This window comes from Gossypium raimondii, chromosome 11, assembly GCF_025698545.1.
Source record: "Gossypium raimondii isolate GPD5lz chromosome 11, ASM2569854v1, whole genome shotgun sequence".
NCBI classification, from domain to species: domain Eukaryota; kingdom Viridiplantae; phylum Streptophyta; class Magnoliopsida; order Malvales; family Malvaceae; genus Gossypium; species Gossypium raimondii.
Genome location: NC_068575.1, coordinates 2,885,877 through 2,906,391, shown reverse-complemented (window position 1 = coordinate 2,906,391; position 20,515 = coordinate 2,885,877). Strand labels below are relative to the sequence as shown.

Sequence of the window (20,515 nt, the reverse complement as noted above, 5' to 3'; positions counted from 1 at the left end):
ATGAAGAAATGACTCATCTTCAATAATTACATTATTAAAGATAAATGGCGGAGAAAACAATGAAAATAAAATACCCAAAAAAATCAATGAAGGGTATATTTAATGCAGACAGCTAGACGTTGGATAATTTAATGGATATCTATGGAGGAGTGGATGGCAGCTGCTTATAATTTCGACCCCATTTCCTTTTATTTTCTAATGAATTTTAAATGTTATAATTTATTATTGCCTTAATTTTTATTTTAAAATTTATGTTGTTCATATTTGTACATTTTTCGCTTATTATTTATTTATATTTTTACATATTCTCATATTATTAATATTCACGTTCGTTATTAAGCATCTTTCATTTTTATTTTTTTACTTATTTTAAATTACCTCATTTATTTTATTATTATTATGATGTTATTTTAATATTAATTATAATTATGTTATTATTATAGTATTCCTTATTTACTTATTATTTATCATTCTACCCACATATCCATTTTAAATTATTTCATTATCAGTACATCAAACATTAGGTTTAAACATTTATTCATGTATATTATGCCCGAATAAGCTAAATGCACATCACCTTAAATGTTACATTCGTTTTTTTCGCACGATGCATAAAAAAAGAAAATTTTTAAACCGAGGCAATGTTCATTATTCTTAGAATTAGAAGAGTCGTGTTCCTAACTCACTGGATATGCCTTCTTTCTAAAACTGAAATAATCGAATGCCCATTTCAAAAATATAAAAACGAGATTCAAGCAACGATCAAATGGCGTTTATTCTTGATTTCGAGGATTTAAGGCATTGTGTCCTAACTCAAGGGACATGATCATTCCTTTTCGATTAACTTGAAATAAGCGCTTTTCATGAAAATTAATTTAGTAATGCCTTAATACAAAAAGAGATCGTGTTTTAAACTCCTTCAAATTTTCAATTCTCGACACTAAGACATCAAGTAATCAACTAGGTACCAATTTTGGGTGTCACGAGGGTGCTAATCCTTTCTCATGCGTAACCGAATCCCGAACCCATTTCCTAAATTTCGTAGACCAAAAATCATTAATTTAGTAAATCAAACCCTTTACTAAAACGATCAAATTACGAGGTGACCCGATCACACCTCATAAAAAGGATTGGTGGCGACTCCCATTTTTCGTTTTTTAGATAAAAGTCAATTTCAAAATTGGTTTCGGCAATAATTTAATTTGTATATGAAAGAGTGTTTTGGTAATTTCATATTTGAATTTATGCTCGATTGATCCGTAACACCAACTCAATAAAATACTTCAAATAAGTATAATAGTATAGATAGATGTAGGAGCGACGCCAGGGGGCTAGCAAGGGACTCCCCCCCCGCCAAATGAAAATTTTCACTTTTTTGATACTTTTATAATTTATAAAATTTTAAATTAGTATATAGTAAAATTACTTTTTGTTTCCAAAATGATAAAAATTAATTTAATCTTTTAAATATTATAAAGACATACTATTAAAATGATAAAATTACATTTTTACTATTATAAACATATATAACTTATTTCCACCCCTCCCAATATTATTTAGACTTCGCCCTAAATAGATAATATATTAATAACTGAAATTTTTATTAAGAATAAAAGAAAGCATTATTATATACTTTTTATTTGATAAAGACACGTCACACTAACTATATTAAAAATGAATAAATTTAATATTAGATAATCTTTTGTATATGTAATAAATAAACGATGCTATATTGGTATCGATGTTAAAAATGTGAAAGATTAAATTAAAATTATACAATAATATTATAATAAAGGTAATTTTATATCATTGATCAAAGATAACATAATAATAATAAACTAATCATCCAAACTTGTAGTGGACTAAAATGAAATTCTTACAATTTCGTCACTCAATTTTAGTACACTTCTATTTTAGTCACCCACGTACTAATAAATCTTTAACGACGATATCGTGATATCATATTTACATTTTTATTTTGGTCACCCAAAATATATATTTTTTAAGTATTGATCAAAGTAAAAGAAAAAACATTAAGAATTAAAGTAAAAAACGATAAAAACTAAAATAATGCATTCAAATAACTCATATTTACCCTCTTGCTAAAAGTTCTATTTTTTTTTCAATATTAAATAGTAAATTTCAAAACACCAAAACCAATTAAATAAATTACTAAAACTTTTATCCCTTAATAGTGTTAGTCAATTTATTACTATAATATTAAAATTAATTAATTTGATTTACTAAAATTTTAAATTTTATTTAAAGTGTTTCCAAATTAAAATCAACTAAAATAATTCATATTTAACAAAATTTCATAGTTTTTCACTTCTTTACCTAAAAGAAGGGAAAAAAAGCAATTAATTTGTTTAATTAAGAAAACTTCCTTTGAAGATTTGACATCATATAATAAAAAAATTATGTTTTGTAAGCAGTAATTAAATATGAGTCATTTGAATTATTTTTGTTACAGGTAACTCAAAAACCTATTTTAAAATTTAAAAGATTAAATTAATTAATTTTAATATTATAGTAATAAAGAGGGGCAGCTGTAATAGGCCCAATCTGCCCGGCCCGTTAGTGAAATAAACCAAATAAACAAATGAATAAAATAAAACCAAATTAAAAATTAGAAGTCCACAGTCCAGTTACAGCCCAATACAATAAGCTCAACTTCTAAATACCAAACCCAATTTTCATAACTCGATTACAATAACCCTACCCAAGCATCACAAACCCAATACCCAGCCCAAGCACCGGAAACCCTAGCAGTAAAGGATCCCAGCGCCGCAGCAGTGACGTCCCCTCGCTCTCCCTCCGCATGTGACGAGCCCTCGTACGCGCGCGCCTACGCATCCGTACGTGCCATGTCCGAACCTCTGCACACCGTACCTACAGGAAACGAGCAAATGCGCAGAGAAAGACAGACAACGAACGAAAAGAGGGGCAGAAATCGGCAGAAAAAGAGAAAAAGAAAATATGAAAAACAGAAAGAAATATAAGTTTGTATTTTATTTTTATTATTTTATTTTCGGGTTATAAAATCCCAAGGATGTACCCTTTTTCACTGACACAATCAGAATACAAAAATCAAAAAAACACACCCAAAGGTGATTTCTGGTTCTTTTTCTTCCTTTTTATTTTTCACAATTCGTTTTTCTTTTTTGGTTTTGAGACTCCCTCGGTTGTTTACTAAAGGAGAAAAAGGAAGTAGTAAAAGAGGGAAGGCGTACCTCTCGACTGGACCTGTTGCTCTTTCTCCGTTGTCATCGGAGTTAGGGGCATGGTTCGGAGAGTCTCTGAGAGAGACGATGAACCGTCGAGCGGCGCCGAGAGAGAGAGTTTAGGTTTTAAAACAAAAATAAATGTTAGGTTTTTTTAAGGGTTTATTTTAGTTTCAATCATAGGATCTGAAACGTCGCCATTTGTAGCTAATGCGATAGCTTCAAAACGGCGTCGTCTGACTGCCCTCGACCCGCTTGGTGACCCGACCCAAGGGCAGGATCTGCGCGTTTTGGGTCTGATGGGATTTTTGCGCTCTTAGTCCTTCTTTTTTTGTATTGCCTTCAAATAAACCTCTATGTTACGTCTAAATTTGGTCATGCTCTTTTGCATTCACTCCGATTTGGTCCGCGCTAAGATGTTGCGATTTGGGGGTACAGAAAATATTTCCCATTTGGTCCCCATGTTATCCGCATGTCACGCTTTGACCCGCCATTTTATTCTACTTTTGATATTTTCCCTTTAATTCTGTTTAATTTCTAATTTAATCCCCATTAATTCATCTTTGTATTTTAATATTCTCCCGTGTAATCATTACTTGATTTTATAAACATTTTTATGTTTTAGATATTACCCTAATATAATTTACACATACTCTTTTATTTATTTTCATTCATGTACGTATATATATAACTAAGTTCAAAATTTTAGTAATAATACTTTATGTTTTTATATATATGCATAGTATATTTTTAGCATGCGTATATATATAATAATATATTATTAATTTCAAATGATATTTTATTATGTATAAAAACCTTATCCTTTTAAATCTGTTATTTTATTATATTTATTTAGCTGTTATATATTGTTACTATTTATATTTTTTATTAAGTTTATTTATACAAATCCAAATGTAGATATTAATTCCAAGCTATTCACTTTTATTTTACCTTTTATTATTTCTTTGTGTTTTAAGATCATTCATTAATTTATTCAAACTTTTATTATTTTTCATTCCTTACTAAATTGTAGTAAATATTCGCATTATTTATTAACATCACTTTTTTCTTTTCTTTTTATTGTATTGTTTTGGTTTGTTTTTTTAATTGATTATGAATTTATGAGTTGTTTAATTTTTATATATGGATGTTTGTGTAATATGTTTTAAATCAATGTTTATATTAGCCTATTATTCATTTAATTGTTTCTAATTTAAGTTTGAATTATTAGATGTATCGTTATTCAATCATGTTCCGTTTGTAAGGGTTGTATTTTATTAAGGATTCATAGTCGTTTTATTTTATAAACTTCAAAAGGGTTTGGTGTTTATGAGTTCTCGAGAGAATTATGCTCTAACTTACTGTGCTTTAATTCTTCTCAATGAATTTATATCATCAAGTATCCATTTTATAAAAACCATACATTTATTAAATAAAGTTCTTACGATTTCAAAATGTTTGATCCTAACTTACTGGATACAATATTTTATTATCTCGATTTCGAAATAAAGGTAATATTTGATGTTCAAGAATTTCGAGAAGTTGAATCCTAACTTACTGGGTTCGGATTTCTCGATTGACTTGAATAATTAAATATCATTTTTAAAACGCACAATTTTCTTAAAAAAAGGATCGAATCTAATTTCGAAGATTAGATTGTTGCACCCTAACTCACTGAGTGTGACAATTCATTTCTGCGAAATGGGTGCACCTTATCAATTCATTTTACTCAAGTTTTCCTTTCAAAGGATCGTATTTTAAAATATTTTCAAAATTTTGACACTAAGACATTAAACAATCAATTCGATACCAATTTTGGGCGTCACGAGAGTGCTAACCCTTCCTCGTGCGTAACCGACTCCCGAACCTGTTATCTCAAAATTCGCAGACCCAAAATTATTTTTAAGGTGATCCGATCACACCTCAATAAAAGATCGGTGGCGACTCTCCATTTTCATTTTCAAAGTCGACAACTAAACTTTTTTTGTTTTTTCAAAAAATGATTTCGACAGACATTATCAAATAAAAAAAATTTTAACAATTTATTTAATTTATTTGATGTTTAGATATTTAAGTTTTCAATATTATTATTATTTTTTTAAAATTCAAAATTAAGATAAAGATGTACAATTTGACAATTTCATATGTTATTTTAGATTCTACCACTTTTTCACTTTAATTTATAATTTTTTACCCCAATCAATACTTAAAAAGAGAGATTTTTTATAACCGAAATGAAAACTATCTAAAAACTGAATGACTAAAACAAAATGTAAATATGATATAGTATATATAGTTAACTAGCGTTAAAAATTTAACAATTGAATGACTAAAATGAAAACATTTTAAATGACCAAAATGAACACTCTAAAATTACTAACTTGTCAATGCTCTAAAGATCAAACCACCAATTTTTTGTGATTCGTGAGTCTGACAATAATTAAATAAACACTTAAAATATATTAAAAATTTTATAAACCGATTCAACCATCTGCTTTGTCCTGGTTTCTCTGTTTTTACCTATTCCAAGCAATTCACTCAAAGGCCAAACTATGTCTGAACCAATATAGTGAACCATTTTCGGTTCAATCGGCTAGTCCTGTCTGGTTCCAACAATACAAGTGTCAATATATAAGTTCAAATCTGCTGTTAAGTCCCTATACTTCCACAAAATTTGATATTTAGTCATGTAATTAAAAAATTAAAAATTATGTCCTCTTACTTTTTTTTATTTAAAAATTTCAGTCCAATCATTAAAACACTATTACTATTTCCTATCAAAATTTATCAGCTTGACATGATTAAGCCATCTTCATATGATTGACAAAAACTTTAACATGTTAACAAATTTTGACGAAAACTACCAACGACAACAATCGGACTATAATTTTAAATAGAAAAAGTAAAGAGTACTTAATTTTCAACTTTTTAAGTTCAGGGACTAAATCACAGATTTTATTAAAATACAAAGACTAACAGCATTTGTTAACCCAAAATATAAAAGTTTATAATTCCACAAACATGATTATATCGTGAAGCATAACACGAACACGATATGAATACATGAATTGCTATAGATCTAACTGAAATCTTAAGAAAGAACCACCTCAAAACCAAGCCTAATTTAATATAGCCGCATGGATCTATCCATTACTACCGAAACATACAGCCATTATATAACTTAACAGTGTGTGTAAAGCAAAAAAAAAACCCAATTTTACAATAAAATAAAAAAAATAAATAGAAAATAGGTTCTCAAAAGGTTGGATTTGGACATTTAAAAATTGTTAGATCTTTTCTAATCAGGCAAATCCATCCATAAACTATTAGACTTATTATAACACAAAGGCTTCAATTAGAAACTAGAAACTAAGTTATGAAAAAGATTAGCAGTCAAACTGACCGTGGCTTGTTATGCATATGCTGTCTGTTTTTGGTCTCATGATGGCATTTCAATGTCACCTCCACAGAATTTCCATGATCCATCATCTTGCCTTCTAAGAATATATCGGATTTTATATGTGCTGCAAAAATCGATAAAAAACCGAATACATCTCAGTCCGATGAAACAATTTCGAGTTCTAGAGTTGATGGTAATGCATTTGCAGGTAAAATGTAGAAAATTTTCCCTCAGCGTGATTTTTGAAAGAAAATTTTTTTACAAGTAGAAATACAATCCGAGTACAAGTAGGAGTAACTATAAAGTAGAATCAAACCATTATAATGCACGTATGGACGAATAACTGCAAATGATCCGGACTAAAACCTACACATGCATAATTGTGCATGGTAGGACTCGAACTTGGGCAGTCAGGATTAAAGACCTCAGGCCTCAGCCTTTGCCAAGGCTTCGACCCCTCAGCATGTTTTTAAGCAATGTAAAACTGTGGTAAAAAGATCTCTCCAGTCCCTCTCAATTTCAAAATATAGCAAATGGGTCCCTCTCAAAAAAATCGGAGCAATTTAATCCCAGTCAAATTCAAAAGTAATTAATTAAGGACAATTAATCACAGCGTTAATGTTTTCTGTCAATTCTACATAACTTTGATTGGTATAATAACAAATTTAGCCCTTAAAGTTCACACATTCCGTCAATTTGGTAACAATTTAACAAATTTAGCCTGCAGCATTTATGTTAATGTGTAAATGGTGAGGCTAAATTTGTTGAATTTTCTAAAATCTAGACCAAATCGACTAAACATGTAAACATCAAGAGCTAAATTTGTTGTTATACCAATCAAAATTAATACAATTGACTGAAGACATTAATGCAATGATTAATTGTCCTTAATTGCTCGTTTTCAAAATTGACAAGGATTAAATTGCTCCGATTTTTTTGAGAAGGACCAATTTGCTCAATTTCAAAATTAAGAAAGACTAAAGAGGTCTTTTTACCAAAACTGAAAATATGATACATTCAGAGCTCCTGAAAATAGAGTAACCCAACGAGTACTTGCTTACCTGTAATAATTAGGATTCTTTGGCTGAGACTCATCAACAAGCTCTGCTGCTTCCTCTAGGAGAGCCTCAATTTCAGCAATCTCCCCCCTGTGAATATCCAATAGAATGTCCGCTCGCAGAATGGTCAATTGCAGCAAAACAAATCTCCAATAACAACATCTAGCTTTCGCCATGTCGGCCAAAGCTTGCCACTGCAGACCACAATAATGTCAACAAAAGGAATTCAAAGGTTTTACACATCATGAATTCAGAGTTAGTGTCTTGCAAATGTTCAGTTTTGAAAATCGAAAAATCTCAGAAATGATTGAATCTTGATTTTATTTTGGTTTTGATTTTCCAAATGTTTAGTTCAGACGACATTCATTAAATTTTTTAGACTGATCAAGCTCCCCCAAATTTTGATTAACACGTGCTGTTCCTTTTCTCCGCATGAGGGAAATAAAATCAAATAGGCAGCGCTAAATCACAGACAATTTGCCATCATCAATAATATCTAAAATCAGTTTCTCCAGAAGCAATGTTCTTATTTACCAAAGAATACACAAGTGGCACTAACTGATCAACGGTAGACACTCCTTTTAACCTATGCTGATTGGACCTAGATGTAAGTGTGGAGTATGGGTCTGTGTCTGACACAGGTATGGTTAGGTTTTTCTAAGTTGTTCCATGTATTTGGAGGATCCTTTCATGTTCTCATGTCCAGGTGTCAAACAGGAGAACCGGACAGGGGTACTTCAACAAAAATTAAGAGTCTGAGCAACAGAGTTTTAACCTTTCTTATCCTCCCTTCTGAGGTTCGGGTGGTCAGGCAAGGAGACAAGAGAAAGTTCATGTATCATTTTATTGTTAACATAACAAAAGCATGAAATTAAACGAGACCCTTCAATAGATTTTACCTGAATTAACATTGACTCATCAAGGGCTTCAGAGAGGGTATCAACCTGATGGTTAGGTCCGAGAGCTTCAGCTTTAATTGCTTGCCATTGCCTGACAAGAGCTTCAGCTTCTTCCACAGACATTTGCTTTGTGTCAACTGTCGTGATTGAAGTTGACAGGCTAGCAGGAAGGCAGGAAGTTCTTGAATTCCTAGCTTCAGAAGGGTTCATGAATTGAACCTTAGCCAAATCCAAAAGTTTCTTTATCCTACCACCAATACCACTTGCCTTGTTACGAGGAGAGCCTATATTATAATCCAAGAAAGAATCTCCTTTACTGGTAAGGGAACTTGTGTTCATATGTGGTTTACTGGAGGCCCATATTGACATACGCCTGACCCCACTTAAGTTCATTCCAGATAGCTTACAGCTAGTTAAAACAATGCACCCTAATATAGCAACAAAAGTTACCCTTTCGGTGACATTACTTTGCGAAAACCAGCTTTCCCAAGTTTTATTCTGGTTTACTCCAAATTTTCTTTCCAACTGAACAGAAGATGCACTGACATTGCTTCCACCGCTATTGTCACCCATTACCAAAGGACTCTGCAAATCAGTTGGTCCTAATTGCTTAACAGCTGACACAATATGAAGAGAAGATTTCATACGGGGAAGGGAATCCTCAAAATCTTTCCTCTCTGATGCAAGCGCAGTAGGTAGTGATCTATGGCCTAGATTAGGGATGGTTTGAGGGGAACCTTTAATTTTCTTGCTCCTAGGAGCTCTTCTTTCACCACCAAAATAGTTGGCCTGCAGACAAGTACATATGTTAGTACATCCTTGTTAATCTGATAACTCAATCATTGTGCTCTTACCAAAGAAGGAGAACAATCTCTTGTATCAGGAAAGCGAGAAAGCACAGCATCCTTCAGCCAAATTTCCTGATTAAGTCAGAAGTCAGTTTGATATTAGAGAATGCATCAATCTTGATGATAAACAAGAACTTCAAACGACACGATCCAACTAGTGACTGAATAATGACTATTTTCAAATGCACAACCTCACCAACTTACCCGTCTTCAAAACATAAGATAAGGAATGAAGAAAAAATAAAAATCACCCCAGGTGCAAAAAGGTGTGCTCACTTGAGTGGAGACACTAATTTCAAAAGGAAAATTAATAACTACAGGATAAAAGCATTCTCTGTATTGTGTCTAATAGCTTAAAAAATATTAGAGATTACACCATTACAGTACCTAATGTGCTCCAAAAGACATGAATTATCACAAGCAACGTCCCTTTTATGACCATTAATTTTTTATTCCCATAAATAGAGTAGAAAATGTCCCCTTTTAACCACTGAAACAATAGCTAACAAAAGATGAGAAAAACTTGAGAAACCAAAGGACACTAGAGTCAGGCATGTTTTTTCTCTGCCTTTAGCCTAGGAGAAGGAAAAAAGCAAATGCCTAGGCACAAAAGACATGCATCTTATTGAACACACCTTCCTGAAGGGGTGTAAGGAGCTTTGCTTGATTGACACAGTACCTAGGCACCTAGGTATGTGCCCTGACAATGTTGTATCTACCTCATGGAATCAGCTACAAGGAACATTGTGTTCTTTTCAGAATCCTAATTAGGGTAATATCATTAAACGCTAAATTGCAAGTTTTCTCCTATCTCTTCATTGCAGAATCCTTCCTGCTTTTGAAATGAACTTTCGCCATTAAATCATAGACTCCCAACAAAAGCATTTACAGACCTCTGTCCCACATAGCCAAACCATTAAACACACCTCCATGTTTTATGCTTACTACTGTTTCCACCTTTTCCTGAAGGCCTGTATGCATTCACAATCCTTTTTTTTTAATAAGCTCAAATATTTTTGCAGCATCCTCGTTTAACTACTTCCATCTTTGCTTAACCACCCAAAATTCAATAGCATAAAGCAATTGTGGTGTTATTGCTATCATGCAGAAGTCTGCCTTAAGCTTAAGAGGTATTTGCTGTCACACAAGTAAAATTTCTCCTATGTTTGCATGATTGAGCCAAGATACTAAAACAAATCACTTTGCAGTATATATCTTTTTCTCTAATTTTTACACTTGCTTCATTGCCAGTCCTTTACTGAGTGTTCATCTCATAAACTTTCTTGTAGATTTACTAAACACTTTTGATTCTATGGTTTCCCTCCATAGCTCAAGCATTAGTCATGGCTCTCATCTCACCCACCAGATTGATATATCATTTACAAAAGCATATACCAACAAATTGATCGATCACCAAGGAAAATAGATAGGGCTCAAGGCTTACCCTTGGTTAAATTACTGCTAGTGAGCAATGCTCCATCACCCCCTCTATTAATCTTTAAACAAGTCACTACATTATATGTAACATTCATTACCTGAAATAACACACCGACTCCCTAATTCTCCTAAAGTTCCTAAGCAAACATAAAATCACAATTTGATAGTCAATCCAAAATAAGTAATAATGAATCAAAAAGGTAACATCCACAGTCAAAAGAGTAAAAATTAAGCATATTTGATCTCCCAACTGTTGAACTTTCTACTCACTGCAATCTTAGATGCATAAGCAGGAAGATGGTTTGAGACATACCAGTGAGGAATTTGTACTAGAGCTGCTTAGTTTCTCCTTTCCTGTAATAGAATTTTGGGGAGCACGATTTGAATCTGATTCAAGCTGTTGAAGCTTTTCAATAATCTCAGCCTCACTTCCCTAATAACCAACATATGAGTTATAAAAGTATTTCGATGAAAAAATGCTCCAGCTTCCAAAGACACAAAACTTTCAACTTTTACAATATTTAAATGCAACATTAGGTAAGGGGAAGATATAAAATCTATACCTGTCCAAGAAGGAACAAGCAGAAAGCCTCCTCAAGCTTTAGATCAGTACCCTCGGATGTTATCAAACACTCGCATATAGTTTTTGCTTTGATAATCTACAAAAATGTAGTAAAAAATAACAACAATAACAAAGTATTGATAGAAAACAGTCTCCTCACCCAACCACTCCAAAGCAGAACCCCCGAGTTATTATTCAGAGACCAAGCAGAATGGAGAGATTACCAGATCAGTTTGCCTGCTTGAAAATCCAAGAGCAATATGAGCAATCAATGCCATGTAGAAACAGGTAAAATCAATTACAACCCTTTGATTCTGTGATTCAATTGATTTCTTATTCTTCCTTGCCATAGCTAAATTATCCCAGGGAAGAATATCAACTACTTCTGAGGCCAACAGCCGATTAAGAGCTTGGCTCAAGAAGCTTGACCAATCTTGGACCTGGCAAGAAGATTCCACATCAAGCCCCTGTCTGAGCAGTTCGCGCAGGGCAGCAATCGCTCCTCGTCGCCTGTCAGCATTTTCAGGTGATCGAGGCAAGCCTAATAATTCCAATGTGCACGCAGGTGCAAGTTCCTCCAAAGATTCTTCTATCTAAGAACCATAGCAAATAATTAATGTAAACAGAAGGCTATTACTAAACCTTCAAGAATAAGGAGAGCACATAATTACAGATTGTCTAAATGTGGCACCTATCCTCCGACATTATTGCAGTTGTCACTATGCAAAATATATTCAATTCTTAGCCATCAGAAGAATTCATTAGAAATTTTGTATTGTTTTTTTTTTTTTGGTTACAAACAGTGTGCTAATGACAATTACTATTGTCATTAGCACACAAGAAACCAAGAGGATGCCTATTACTGATTAAAGCAAAGCAAGTTGTGGAAATCCTTGAATAAGTAAAATGAAGGCAAAAGCATAAAATAGAAACAACAATTACCTGAGATAACAACATCATTTGTTTAAGAGATTTTGTACTCCTCAGAAGACACTGAGCACGAGCAAGAGCTTCAAATCCTTCAGAGACCTTGTTCTTTTCGAAACCAATCTTTGCGATTGAACACTTCAAGAAAGCACCTATTATAAGAAAAGTGGGCATAGCAAAGTTGATGTTAAAGCTGGTAAAAGATGCTAAGCTCTTCACCTATTTATCTCACCTCAGCAAGTGCCATTGATAAAAGCAAATCATGAATATATGGCTTAGCATCTGTACGCTGAATAGCTGCCCTCCCAACTTCAAGGACAAGCTCCTCTTCTCCAACCTAATACACAAGAAACCCATACCATATCAGTTCTATCTATCCAAGCAGAAAAAAGATGTTTTTGCTACTTACAGTATACTTCCAAAAGCAAATAAATAAATATGTAAATTTAGATGATATGATTTTTGAATAATAATAAGTTAAAATTTTAACTTTATTAATAACAAAATGTACAATTTTAACTTGATATGCAACAATTACATTTGACTATCTGTTATACTTGTACATTTTTAGCCATTCACTAATGTTTTATGAAAGCCAATTAGCCTATTTAAAATTTTCTTAAACATAACGAGCAAATATGAAATCCCAGGTCTCATTAGCTTATTACCTTTTGCAATGCTTCCTCAAAATTTTAAAGCAAAAGCACAAAATAGAATGTGAAGTCACACTTGTTTTATAAGGACCAAATGACTAAAATATAACACCAATTCAAACATAGTGGTAACCATGAACACTGTTTTCTTAAATTTAATAACCTCTAGCACTTACTTTTACATTCAAATGCAAATCGAACATTATTTCTCTAAATGTTCAACAATATCACCCAAATACTCTAATTAACAATATCACCTAATTATAATAACTACAAATTAGAGAATTGCACCTCTTGAAGAAGGCAAACAGCAGCAGGCAACCAACGCCATGGAATTCGAAGGGATGATTTCGGCGGAATCTTCTCCTTCACATTTCCAGCGTACTCCGTTTCGAAAAGTAGCTTATCCCTCACATCCATCAGAATCTCCTACAATAAAGAGTGAAACGACACTGAAACAATAAAAAATATTTAAAAATACAAAAAAAAACGATTTCTTCGATCGTTTTACCTGACGAGAAACGACAACATCACTAGTATAACCATCATCAACCTCACTGCCCTTCAAATTCATCACCGACTTCACAATCTCATCTTTCTCAGCTTGACTCGAAACGCCGATCAGCTGGTAACAACTAACCGGTATGTCAACAACCGCGTTTCCAACGACGGAGGAAGAAGGAGAAGACGAAACAGGCGCCGCGTTGTTGTTGTTCTCCACAATGCCGACGCCACGAGTGTCGATAGCACCGGACTGAAATCGGCTTCTCACGGTCGGAAAACGGTAGCCGTTTGATTTGATTAGGGTTTCAAAACCTGAAACCTCACAGTAACTAGAGCTGCGAATGAAGAAACAACAACAAGAAGACGAAGAAGAAGGAGGAACAATAGGAGCCAACGTCAAATTACTCAGTGCCATTTCCCACTCCAAAAAAAATTGAAAAAAAATTGGAAAAAAAAATTAGAAAAAAATGGAAGCTTATTTGTTTACATGAATGAAATTTAACGGAATTATTTGAGTGAATTGCTGTTATTTCGTGTTTATGGATTTAGATTGCGTTTGTTTAGCTCAATGGAAAAATTGAAAAAAAGAACAAAATTTGATGGGTAAAGCTAAAAAGTGCTAATGCCGTCGGTCCGGATAGCGGTCCGATCTTTTTTAAAGGTTAATATTCCTTCGGTTTGGTTAATTTATTATTTTAGAAAATGTTTTATAATTAAATTTAGGGATAAATTACACTCAAAGTCGCTAAACTATTAATAATTTTATATTTTGGTCACTCAACTTCAAAAAGTTATAAACTTGTCACTAAACTATTCGAAAGTTTTCAATTAAATCACTCAATTGTTAAGATCGTTGTTTTATGACCCTCTCTATATTCTCATCCCCTCTCCGAAAGCTCTCTTTCCCCTTCCATTTTATATTTTTTTTTACATAAAATAACTTTAAACATCGTAAATTTGTAAATTAAAATTCAAACATCTTTAACCTTTAAATTTCAACACTTAATATGCTAATAACTTAAAACGAAAACATTCGTACAGGTTTTTTTTTAATTTACTAAAATATACGAAATGGTTCTACCAAATATATATATATATATGAAATATATGAAATGGCAAAATAGTAAATAATGAATATCATATTTAAAAATAAAAATATATAGACAGACGATCTTGGTTTAGCAAATTTCTATATAAATAGAGTTAAATGAGTTTAGTTTAATTATTTATAAATATTAAATAAAATAAATTTAAAAATAATATAAATGAATTTATATGGGATTAAGTTAATTATTTTTAAATACGGTAGTTGGATCAAATAATTATATATAGATTTTATGTTATATATGAACCTGACCAAACTCATTGTGTATGAATATCTCCAATTGATCCTAGATAGTAGAGAGAATATGTCTTTATGAATGTAGTACTTGCATATAGACTTGTCCAGTAGGCTTCGACTTAAGATGGTTTTGGATAAGGAAATTTGTGTATCGAGTCAACTAGATCTAGCCTGAATTTAATTTATATAATAAAAATATTTTTTTATTTTCAAGAAGACTGAGAGATTTGAATCTGCAACATTTTAGCCACACACATCCATTGATCTTCACCAAAAACCATGTTGGAGGCAAAGAGATTGATTAGTCTGTGAGAAACCATTGTTCAGTCCAACCTAATCCCCCTACTCAATAAGTCGAATGTCTATGATTTTTGTGATGAATCTTGCAACGGGTTTGTTTACCATTGTTTTTCTGCCCTATCGAGTGACCTTGGGATTTCCTAGAGCTCAAGCAGTTCAGCCACCGATATTAGTTGGTTTTCGTTGGAAATCATGACGAAAATGTTTGTTGCTTCGAATACAAGGAAGTGATATATGGTCTTGGATACGATTGCTCTCGGTGTGAATTCTTCTTTCAAATGAAATGTTCGATGTTATCCCTAAGATTAATCACCTCTACCACCGCAACCATCCCGGACTGTACTATTCCAGTTGCATCTGCAATTTTCGTCACAAAACATGTTGAGGCTTCGTTTATCACTGCTCTGCTTGCAAGTTCGATCTCAACGTCAAATGCACTTTGCTTCGTTGATGCATTATCAAACCTGAAAATCACAAACACCAATTCATCCACTTGATGAAGCTACTCTCATTTACATCGTCGCCTGTGACATAGACGGTGAATGTTGCCCTTACTTGTATGTACACTATGCCAAGTAAATACTCCATGAAGAATGTAGATTTTTGCCCAACACCATTGAAATCATAGACCATTGCCATCTTGTTACACAATTCTATTTCCTTGAAGGAACCAGTGATTCGAGCAACCATCTTTTGGGAGGGGATATTAACATAATGGCTATGGTGGTCAAGCATCCACACAATTTAACCCTTAACCCTCAATGAAAAGGTAGTCAATAGTGCCATGGCTTCGCCAACCGCAAGCAATGCCTTTTCAACCTCGATGTTCAATGCAGTTCATTCTCGAACATTGTTAAACACAAAGCACATGGGCGTCCCCTTTTTCGGCAAGGGAAACAAATGCAGTGATTACACCGGTTATGGTTACCGGAATGAGGCCTTACAACTTTGCCTTGGACTTCGGCTACACTTCGTTACCAAGTACCGCAATGCATAAGCACCACAAACACCCTCTTGATCTCACTTACAGAGATGCCACGGATCAGATATAAAACGACATTTGTGAAGAGGACATCAACCCGAAGCACTGGTTCTACTACTGCAAAGCATACAACTTTCCAGCTCACCTGAAACGTGCTTCGGGGCAATATCCGTACATCAGGTTGGGAAATACATACGCGTATAAACTATATAAAAGGCAAAAAAACTATATATATTTAAACACAGTAGATAAAAACCGACATTTAAGATTAAAATTGATTGACGAAAAACTTGATTGATAACACCCTACCCTAAGAAACCATACATGTATGCATGTGTACAAAAAAAGGAAAAGGACATTGATCTGGTTTTTAACCAGTTAGTATAAAACACTTTCAGTGTTGCATATATAAACTATAAAGGCAAAAACAATAAGAAAAATTGAATTGAAAGGAGCAACGGGAGTTGGGTTCTTCAAAAGAATCATGTTTAACCTACAAATCATCATAGGGGAGGATAGAAATACGAGGAAAGGGAAAAGCCAAGGAAGAGAAAGCCGCCGATTGTGGCCACTGTTCGCTGCGAGATCTTGGCCGCCAACATGCTCCCTCCCACCACGGCCAGTGACGTACAGATGGTGTGTCCTATTATGGCTCCCACCGCTACCCCCACTGCATTTTTATGTGTTGCTAGCTGAAACATCAGAAAGAAAACTAGTGATGAAAAACTTTATTGTAACTCTTTGCACCGATTACAGACCAGTTTTTTTTTTTTTTAAAAGATTACAACAGTTTCAATAGAATCAATCATTACAAGTATTGAACTGGATAACTAACTCAACAACTAATTCAATTCGATCGAACTAATTAATCAACCAGAATAAATCTGGAGGAGAACCCACACATTTACAAATGGCGAGACATGAACTTCGGATCCTAAACTTCTCAAGGCCTCAACCTTACCATTGAACCGAGGCTTCATTGACCTCCTTTTACTGATTACATACTATTATCAAAGGGTTTTCACATATCAAAAAATTTTACTTGTATCTCTCTAAATAAACCAAAAACCTAAGGTTTTACGGTGTTGTTAACTCTAAAAAAACATAGGGTTATCAACATCTCTGGTCTCTGTCTATTACTTGAGAGAAAGTAATAATGATATGGCCATAAAACTTGTTTTACAACACAAGGTTTAATCCTAACCCTAGATTTAAACCATAAAGATAATTAATAATCCTAGTCATCTTTTTATATCTAATAATAGTAAATAAGTTCCTGCATCATTTTAGACTAGCATAAGTAACTTTTGACCTAAGTGCCAAGACCAAGGAGGTTTATTATTTTTATATAGCAACAGAGGTGATCTGCGATTTTTAAGAAAACATGTTAGCTATTGTTCCTTAAAAACTTCTACTCAAGAACAAGAACCCGAAAGTAACCGTTAGAAACAAATGAACAAATTGGAATCATGGTAATAACTTAAGATCAAGGATGGGAATCATCTTACAGCAATTGTGGCAATTTGGCTTCGATCCCCCCATTCGGCTAGAAATGTTAAAATAAATGACTGCATAGAAGGGAAAAAGAACAAACACAATTCAGTGACAATAGATGATTTGAACAATGAGTGAAAATAAACTACATGTAAATATTTAAGACGAGGGGTAAAGTGGAAACAAAACCTCCAAAAAGATAGGTGTACAAAATCTGGTAAGAAAGCGCCGGTAATATGTCTTCCCTTGGCCAGTCTCAAGTTTCTCTTCTACCTGCAAATGCGAGTTAACCAAAAGCGCATTCAAAAGAAGTTCACATGCTATATGATGCAATCTATAAATATAGTACAACTCATTAAAATTAGATAGGTTACAATCCAAAGAATACATATGTATATGAAAGAATGTGCACCCATTACACATGAATAAGAAAAGTTCAAGATCCTCTAAAAGAATTTACACACTTCCCCGAAAAGGAACATGAGCTTTTCCAACCTTTCATAGTGTAGAAAACGGAGAAAGGAAACACTTTGGTAATCCGACTCACAAAATTACAAGTATAAACATTTAGACTTCCGCAAAATTAAATGTCACCTTATACCGGTTCTTTTATTGTGAGAAGCATCTCTTATATATGTTAAAATGGATGCATAAAAGGAAAGATCAAACTGAGAGTTAGAGAGACATACTTCTTCCATTTCCTTTTTCTGAGACCCCTTTGTATCTGCTCTCCAAGCAATGTAAAGTAACCGAAGCCCAAAAAATGCATAGAGAACTGTGTATCATCACAAATGGTTATAACAAAATGACCATACAATGAAGTCAGGAAAAAGATAAATGCATGGCGAGCAAAAAACAAAATGAACACAAGAAAACCTATTATGAAAAATTCATGGTACATAAACTAGGGGGAGTAACAGTTTGATTCGGTTTTGAAGAAAAATTAGGTTGTCTTGGTTTTCTTGCTCAACCCTAACCCTAAGAATAACGTGAAAAGACAAAGTCAATATATATACCTGTAGCTGCACTATTTGTGTGCTTCCTTGATATCAAATTCGGCACAATCCTACCTAGTCCAGTGGAAAGTACCTAATTGGCAAGAAAAATTGAACACTGATAACATTATGACTTTAGAATAAATATCTTAGGCAGTACCAAAAGCATTTTCATCACACCATGCAATTGAATTGTATTCTATGGAACAGAAAAAAGGGGCAGGGACTTGAAACATTTCATAGGTCAAGAAAAAAAAATGGGAACGGCTAACTTACTGTCATAACAAACAGGGCAGCTAATGCACCGGATAGAACAGTTGACTTTGGGTGTCGCATAGCCATAAGAGCTGCTATTATAAAAGTTTCATCTCCAATCTGTCATTGTATCCATATAACATATCAGTTATATAATATATATATATATGTGATGAATTTAAGTAAAATAGTTGGCAATGGAATAGCCATTTGACATGTTTCTTAGTAGAAAATCTTCCTTTCAAGCACATGATAGTAAGATCAGTGGACAATCATATCATTTTTCAAATATATATATATAGAGAGAGAGAGAGAACTCAATGCACAAACCTCACTGACAATTATCATGGAAAAACTTGCAAAGAATGCATCAAGGACGCCGAGACCAGCTGGATCGAAACCAAGATTAGTACCTATGGAATCGGTACCGACCTTCTCGTCTAGTACACCATTCTCAGAGTTCTTTGAAACAATCTGTACTCCCATAAATCAATTCATCAATATAATTCAAATACCAACACAAATTACAACATCTTTAAGAAGAACCCACAATTCCCAAGGATGAAGAGGTTGCATAACATTGTAAGTTGCAAGTTAAAACATGAAAATCTCAAAATGAAGCTGAAGTTTACGCTTTCATGTGAATTAAATTAGAAACAGTTAATAACTAAGCAATTAAAAAACAAGTTAAAGAAATAATTCTCCACAAAATATAACTAAATAAGCCATTTGAACTCTATAATTTCTAAGTTTCCCAACAAACAAACAGCAAAAAAAAAGGGGGTGGGGAAAGCAAACCATGCCGCGGCGGCCGAGATCTTTAATTGACCCATCAGATTCCTCCTTCTCAGCTTGAAAACCTGAATCCTAGTAAAGAAAACAAACAAGTAAAACCCCATTTTAATTATTTACATAAATTTGAAAAAAAAAAGGCGTTAAAAAAATATTTTTTTAAGTAAAAAGAGGGATGAATAATACCTGAGAAAAAGAAACGGAAGCGAAAACGAAGAAGAAAAAGGAAACAATGAAGAGAAAGCGAATTGGAGTGAAACCCATTACGAAAAATGAAAGAAAAAACTGGGTTTGTGAGAGAAAATCGAGGGATCGTGAGATTTAATCAAAAGATTTTTTTTTTCTTTCTAAAAACGTCAAAAAATTGAACCAAAGAAGAGAGATCTGAAACATGGGCTAGAGATCTAAAGGAAGGTTTAATAGAATGGAAGGATTCATTTGTGAGCCAATGAGATCGGAGAGTATGAAAAGAGAGAAGAGATGACGCGAATTGGGGAAGAAGATCTTCTCATCGAAAATACACACTAGCTGTTCTTATTGATTAGCTAAATTTTTCTTAGTTTAAAGTTAACTTTTGATAAAAAATTTAAATATATATCGTAATCAACACCTTATTTTAAAATAAATATTAATTGCAACTTGCATCAAGCTTGTATACATATTTTATTTGCGAGTAGCCTAGAATTGTTCATTCATCCAATCATATGATTATTTATTCAATTCGATTAGATTAGATTTGAATTTGGGTAAAAAATTTGTTGTTGAGCTAATTTGATCTAATTCAATTTAAATTAAATAATTTTAAATATATTTTTATCGGGTGAATTGAATTAAGTTAAATTT

At 33.1% G+C, this 20,515-nt stretch overlaps 2 protein-coding genes across 4 annotated transcripts; both read right to left on the bottom strand.

Moving 5' to 3' along the window:
- Positions 1 to 5,537: 5,537 nt before the first annotated feature.
- On the bottom strand, positions 5,538 to 14,153 carry LOC105761543 (plastid division protein CDP1, chloroplastic). Of its 3 annotated transcripts, none has more exons than XM_012579384.2 (12): positions 13,520 to 14,153; positions 13,300 to 13,437; positions 12,588 to 12,692; positions 12,371 to 12,493; positions 11,653 to 12,021; positions 11,430 to 11,525; positions 11,180 to 11,299; positions 9,436 to 9,501; positions 8,582 to 9,370; positions 7,686 to 7,876; positions 6,628 to 6,748; positions 5,538 to 5,827 (listed from the first exon to the last, which is right to left on the bottom strand). In XM_012579384.2, exons 1-11 carry the CDS (start codon positions 13,925 to 13,927, stop codon positions 6,664 to 6,666), a joined length of 2,490 nt encoding a protein of 829 aa, XP_012434838.1. In that variant the 5' UTR covers positions 13,928 to 14,153; the 3' UTR covers positions 5,538 to 5,827; positions 6,628 to 6,663. The 3 variants fall into 3 exon arrangements, with proteins under 3 accessions (XP_012434838.1, XP_012434839.1, XP_052479982.1); XM_012579385.2 differs by having other exon boundaries at positions 5,538 to 5,823; XM_052624022.1 differs by lacking the exon at positions 5,538 to 5,827 and having other exon boundaries at positions 6,345 to 6,748.
- A 2,232-nt stretch (positions 14,154 to 16,385) lies between these two features.
- Positions 16,386 to 20,239, bottom strand: LOC105761547 (GDT1-like protein 3). The gene is made up of 9 exons (XM_012579390.2): positions 19,859 to 20,239; positions 19,679 to 19,747; positions 19,211 to 19,354; positions 18,902 to 19,000; positions 18,647 to 18,719; positions 18,320 to 18,405; positions 17,820 to 17,903; positions 17,645 to 17,704; positions 16,386 to 16,828 (listed from the first exon to the last, which is right to left on the bottom strand). Exons 1-9 carry the CDS (start codon positions 19,934 to 19,936, stop codon positions 16,640 to 16,642), a joined length of 882 nt encoding a protein of 293 aa, XP_012434844.1. The 5' UTR covers positions 19,937 to 20,239; the 3' UTR covers positions 16,386 to 16,639.
- Between the last annotated feature and the right edge of the window lie 276 nt (positions 20,240 to 20,515).